The sequence below is a fragment of the Stegodyphus dumicola genome, chromosome 6 (genome assembly GCF_044657685.1).
Source record: "Stegodyphus dumicola isolate Sdum_Otavi_A_Nest chromosome 6, ASM4465768v1".
NCBI lineage: Eukaryota > Metazoa > Arthropoda > Arachnida > Araneae > Eresidae > Stegodyphus > Stegodyphus dumicola.
The window spans coordinates 219,208,528-219,215,260 of NC_140773.1; the positions used below are offsets into that span (position 1 = coordinate 219,208,528).

Below are 6,733 nucleotides of genomic sequence, written 5' to 3' on the forward strand. Positions count from 1 at the left end.
AGACACTGGTGTACGAAACCTCCGTTAGAAATGCTGAGGCACTTGTTGCATGCATCGTGGCAGCTGCTGGGGAAGTTTGGGACATGCCCGATATTTTCAGAACATCAGATCTTTCATGTGCCGGAGATGTGAGTCCTGTATCGGCAAGGGTGGTCTGGTGCAAGATTGTCAGACCTCACTTGCATTGACCACTTCCTCTGGGTGTACGCCAAGACACTGGTGTACGAAACCCCCGTTAGAAATCCTGAGGAACTTGGCAGCTGCTGAAGAAGTTCGGTACACAGATCTTCCATGTGCCGGAGATTGAGGCTTGCATCAGGGTCCGGGGTCGTAATTTCGAACACCTTCTTTGATGACGATCGTTGTCTATTTTTGTTCTGTTTCTTGATTTCTGCTGCATTAGGCATAATAAACATGTTTTCTTCTCCTGTCCATGTTCTTCCTATCTTGTGTTTTGTGTTGTCACTACCGCGCCAGGAAAGCCTTTTCGACGATGCATTGCTATGTTATTTTCCATCGTGTAGGTGTACTCTATCTCTCCTGAAAGTTTGTAACCAATTTTCTGAAATACTCAGTATATTCAAGTGTATAAATTGCAAAGATTGACTAGGGTGGTGTGGTAATAGGGGCAACCCGTTCCATTTAATCTGTGTAACTCAGAGCGCGCCTTAAAATGAGCTGTTGTCCGCAGTTCCAATACAAGTTCTGATTACAATTATTCGTGAATGATTGAATTAAACTTCATCATGAATATCTCTAATAACTTATGAATAGCTTTAAATCATAGGAAATCTGTTTGCGAGATATTATGCTACTTGAATAAATAAACATTTTGTTGCAGCACCACTTTGGGTCTAGTAGTCCGACTGGAGAACCTGCGAGTTAATGTGAAGTACAGAGTTCTACAAGATTACAGGCTACTGTTGTTCAACGGAGATGGTGACATCCGCATCAGAGAAGTAATTGTCCTCGTACAACTTACTCAATTCACAACACCTTCTGGAGAGACTCGGCAAAGATTAGACAGGTGAGAGTATCAAATTCTCAAAATCTCACTTGATTCCTGAAACTTCTGCACATATTTTAGTAAATTATCATATCAATATTGCTTTACATGACTATCACATGGACGTACTCAGTTTTCATCTCGCGCTCCACCTCTAAGCATTCGTACTACAGGGTTTGTCTGGGAAGAAGTAGGATTGATTTTTCCCGCCAAAACGCGGCGAAGGAGGGGATATTACTGCACTGGTTGGGGTGTGGGAGATCTTAGCTAAAAGCGCACCAGTCGCCAGTAGTCTAAGAAGCCTACACTTGAGCGTAGATCGAGTTTAAGGTGAACCCCTTTCAAAGTGCCTTCTCATCTCCAAAATGAATCGTTAATTAGAGCAGCGTTACGCGGTGAAGCGCAACGCTGTATCCAGTTTTGGGTCAAACTTAGTAAAACTGCAAGCAAACAGACAGGATCAAGATCGCTTATGGGAGTGATGTCATGGGCCGATCATATGTGTTCGGATGGCACAAAGGTTTTCGGGAGGGAAGATAGCAAGTTGAAGATGAGCAAGTCAGGATGTCCTGCAACGGCGAAAACTGGACGATAACGAAAGGGCGAAATTCTTTGAACTCTGACCGCCTCAGACTCAGAAAACGAGTCGCCCGGGTCCGTCCGGCAATCTCTGGTTCATGGAGGCTCCATCACGACAATGCGCTGAGCCACACTGCCTCTGCTGCCATGGACTTCCTGACCAAATATGACATCACACAGCTTCCCCAGCCACCCCATAGCCCACATGTCGCTCCTTCAGAATTTCTTACCTCGACTGAAAAGGGTCATTGAAAGGACGGCATCACAGCTCGGTCTAAGCCATTCAAGAGGCTGTAACGAGGGAGCGGAAAAGCATTGCAATTTATGCGTTTCCAGGGAGTTTCTAAGCATTCGTGGCAGAGTCGCTGGAAGCGCTGTGTTGATGCGCAAGGGATATATTTTGAAAACTATTAAGTCGATGTGTCAAACTTGGGAATATTTTTTTAAAATTCAGTCCTACTACTTTCCGGACAAACCCTGTATTTCAAATAACTTTATTTTCAGATTTTATGGATCACGCATATTTTTCTCTATGAGTGAAACTTTGTTAGTAGTGTAGCTGTTTTGTTCATAATAATGTAAAAGTGTTTAGTTAACAATTTTCTTTTCCAGGCTCAAGATCTGGAAACTCGGTCACGTGACTGTTCGACTACGAGGTCTTGGTAACCTCACATCCGCCTTAGCTATGCTTCTAACGTATCAAATCAACGAGGATCCTAAGGCTGTCATACCCGTAGCTGAAGCCCAAGTGACTCACGTCATTCGGCAACAACTCAACAATGTCACCATTCCGATCTTTTCAATTATCTAAAAGACACAATCATCGGGTATGGATGCTGGATCTGAATAGCAGCAATGCCATTTCAGCGTGTTATATCCTCTCGTGGGATACATAAGTGAAAGTGTATAGTTCCTGACAAATTAGAGACATTTTGCTATAAGCACAAATTCTGTATTTAATATTTTATTCATACTATAAACCTCAAAATTACTCATGTTCGCATTTTACATCTTCATGAGAAACTTTCTAGTTATAACTTTCTCATGAAATTTCATATGACGACATCCATTATTTTAAAAATTTTCCTTACTCTCCTAAAGAGCTCCAAGGAAAAATTTTAAAATATTGGGAATATTGGAAGTTAAAATAAATATTGGGAAAATTTAAAAATTTCTGAATCGTGATCTCACTATTGACAAAAATTTAATAAATTATACTAGGAATAACAACATACGCAAACGTGTAACTAAATTTTAATACAAACTTGGAAAAACATACATTTAATATAACTCATAAAACAAAGTCAGGGTTGTATATAAAGAATTCGTCTTTACATTATAAAGAACGATTTGTATGTATAAAATTATTCACTAAATTCATTCATTTCATGCCTATTGTATATTTATCGCATAAACAAAAACTGTAATAAATGTACAGCAATAAAATATTTTGTACAAAATATTACTTTCATAATTTTTTAAGATTCATGTATAATGTTCAGTAATTTCTATCATTTTCGGAAGTCATAAAATCTTATTTTTCAACATAAGTAACAATGAAAGAAATTGATGAGATATTTGAGATATAGATTGGTGCCAATTTTAGCTATTTTGAATTGTACTGTCGCTTGCTACCAAATAGTTTGCTTTTAATTTTATTACTCAAAGAAATACCATAAACGTTCCCTAACTGCCGCCCAGACGGGTAAGTGGTTAGTGACTCTGCATGCCCGCGTTCGAATTTCAGGAAAGGCATGGCTATAAATTGTCTGTCTCTTCACATAGAAGGTAATGGCGGCCGCCTATTAGATGCCTCCATAATAAAATGGCCACTGCTTCAAGCCTTAGTAGTGGCCAAAGCCTAAAAATGCCTTGTGCCCATTTCAAGAAAAAATGGGCTTTAAGGGTTTCTTTACCGATTCTGTCACGCTCCTCTTTTTGGTGCTCAGTAAAATTATGGGGAACCCAACGGCGAACTACTGTTTTCACTTGCAATTCTTCATAAACAATTTTATATATGACGGTGGATCCATTGTAAGTTTCTTCTGTATCATTTGGTAGGTGCAGTGATTATGTAAGACACATTATCCGCACAACTGGTAAGAAAGGCATTCCTCTGTGTTATTTACCCTGAATAGAGTTGCAACCTCTGTGAAATTTTATAAACCATCTGAATACAGCAGCACGAGATGGATCTTCATTTCCAAATGCTAATTGTAGGCGTTGAACGCATCGTTTTTGATTTAATCCTACTTTAAATTCATAGAAAATCATAGTGCAATAATGTTCTCGTGCCAACTCCACTTTTCCTTCAGCCTAAAATTTATTCTACATTAAATTACTTGCAGATGGCTTACAACAAACCGTCTGATAGACTACACGTTTTCAAATCTAATCGTTAATTTTTCTGCCACTCTGCTTATCGTCTGAGAGTATTTCAAAAGTTTCAGAATGACCTCCCTACTTCTAGTATTAATAAACTGCTAATAACTGTTTTAATTAATTAAACTGTTAATAATTGATTTATACTAGATATTAAACACTAAGATGCTAACTAACTCTGACGACCACTTCTCAGGTAAGTGCCATTCCACAAAACACACAAATTTTAATTTACTTTTCGAATTAAATCAATTAATAATTGTTTTAATAAACTGAGCGGTAGAAAAGTAGCTAACTCCTTTTTACTTCCTTAAATTTCGGGTATCATATTTCAACGAAAATATCGGTTTTGACCGCTATCCAATGCAATTTTAATGATGTTTGTGCGTGACATCCGCAAGTAAGGACATAATAAAGGACTCTTTTTCCCCAAAAAAATTATATAACTGATTTAAAATGAATTCTGAAGAGAATTTTTCGTGCATGTACGTACATACGTATGTACGAACGTATCTCGCATAACTCAAAAACAAGTAGTCTCAAAACGTTGCAATTTTGTATGTAGGACTGCTATAACATGTAGATGTGCACCTCCTATTTTGGTTTAATCGGCCTCACCAAAAGTATATAAATATATGAATATATATATATATATATGTGTGTGTAAAATATGTCAATTTTTAACTGCCTACGATGAGAGGAAAAAATGCATCATATTTGTGAACTATCAACATGCATCATATTTGTGGACTATCTGGCATTTAGAGATTTTACCAGATATTTTCATTCTATTCGCACTCTTTTTATGAAAAGGACTTTCAAAAAAAAAAAAAAAAAAAAAAGGACATTTTTAACAAAATTGAGGACTTTTGTAATTATAACTTATTTATTTATCAGTATTCCATATTTATTATATTATAGTTTTAAAATTAGTCATATATTGTATATTTATTTATAACTCATAGTTTCAATGTTCAAAATTTCATATGCTATAAAGTCAAAATTTTATATGAGAAAGTCATGAACTATGATAGGCCATAGTTAAAGCTTGTACGCTATGTTCTGGATGTTTTCATGTCTTTTCTCATACTTTTGCTTCACTCCTGTACTAATGCTTTTCTCACCCCGGCCTCTCTTTTTGACGGGGGGGGGGGGAAGATGTAAAATAAAAAAAAAAATACGATGGCTTTGCTCTTTGCGAACCAGCAACCTTTAATTAATTTTCTGCAATTCAGGATCGTCCCTTAACCCAGTACCTGCTAGAACATTCACGCCTATTACATAACCTCCTCATATAAATGCTGCGTCATAAGTTTTCTACATTTTTCTAGAAGCTACTCTGTTACATAACCATTCATATAAATGCTGAGTCATAAGTTCTCCTAGACAGATGCCTTCTCGCCTTCGTCCTGCTAACACTTCCGCTATGCTCCTCTTTCTTTGTTAGAACGTTGTGATGTATTAAAGTTTAAAGTCAGTCGTATCTAATAGTTCAATTACTGAATAAGGTATTTGATTAACTTCATCTGGAAAAAGTCATCTGCTATAAATTAAAATAAAGATATGCTTGCTGTTAAAAGTGAAAAGTCCTGAGTCGTCATTTTTCTCCGTGATTCAATCATCCCAGCTTCGTCAACCATCTGCCAGAACGTGTAATGGGAATAGCCTCACCATTCGCCCACGATGTGTTGGAATAACTGAAAACATTACAGTTCTCTTCATGCAAGATAATGTTGGAGGCTCTCATTTTATGAATGCATGTAAATATTTTATATTATTATTATTATATGTTTTTTATTATGGAATGTATTAGTGCAGTTCTCAAAGGCCAGTTACCTTAATGCAAGGAACGGAGGCCTTTTCAAGTAACTGCCTAGGCACCCTGGGCCACCAGTGCAGAGAACACGCTGGTTAGCTCACGAGGACAGCCCTATTGATGGATATGTTTGTTTAGAAGTATTGCGAGGCTTCCAGTTTCGTAAAATCAGGAATTGTAAATGAAAGATGGTAACGGTGAAAACCATAATTTCTGAAACTGTTACTCCTATTAAAATATAATTTTTCAATATGGATATTAGTATCATAAATATTTATGTGCATTACATTTAATTATAAGTAATGATTATGTAAAAATTTTTGTGATATTCTGTAATAACAAGAACCTTTCCTGAAGAATTATGATTATGTGAATTCTCAAACAAAAAGACTTTTGGACTGAAATGCTGAAAAATTCAATAGGACTCTAAAAATTAAAAAAAAATTACTTTATAAAATTTGATATTTATAAATTATACTTTACAAGACAAAAATTTTATGATTTTTTTTTTTTTTTTTTTTTTTTTTTTTTACATTTGCTAGTGCTTTAACTCTTTCTCTTTAAAAAGGCTTCTCTGTCGCTACGCTTTTTTCTTTTTGAAGGGGGGAAATATGTAAGATAAAATTATATGAATCAGAATTATAACTATAAACATTAATTCTTCCTTTCTATTCTAAAATCGTAATAACTTACCTGCATTGCGTCATTCAAATTAATCATGCGATCTTACGTAACCGTTAATACCAGATGCCTCTTGACGACCAATCACCGAATTGCAAACCAAAACTTTTCTCTTCGCGTGCTTCCATCTTTCATAACTACGCACTTCAGCTTTTGCCCTCTACTCTGCTAAGATGTAATTTCGCTGGCTTGCTTTCTATCTCAGCAATATCAAAAATGTAAATCCTCTGTGGAAAGGCACGACTAGAGTGTCAAGTGATTGTGGCCAC

At 36.4% G+C, this 6,733-nt stretch overlaps 1 protein-coding gene across 1 annotated transcript in view; it reads left to right on the forward strand.

The window, feature by feature from the left end:
- LOC118185845 (uncharacterized) overlaps positions 1-3,045 on the forward strand; it is a 39,474-nt gene extending 36,429 nt beyond the window's left edge. Inside the window, exons 7-8 of the mRNA XM_035355762.2 lie at positions 842-1,027; positions 2,198-3,045. Of these exons, the coding sequence (XP_035211653.1) occupies positions 842-1,027; positions 2,198-2,396 (385 nt within the window). The 3' untranslated portion in view covers positions 2,397-3,045. The remainder of the gene's footprint in view (positions 1-841; positions 1,028-2,197) is intronic.
- The last annotated feature ends 3,688 nt before the right edge of the window (positions 3,046-6,733 follow it).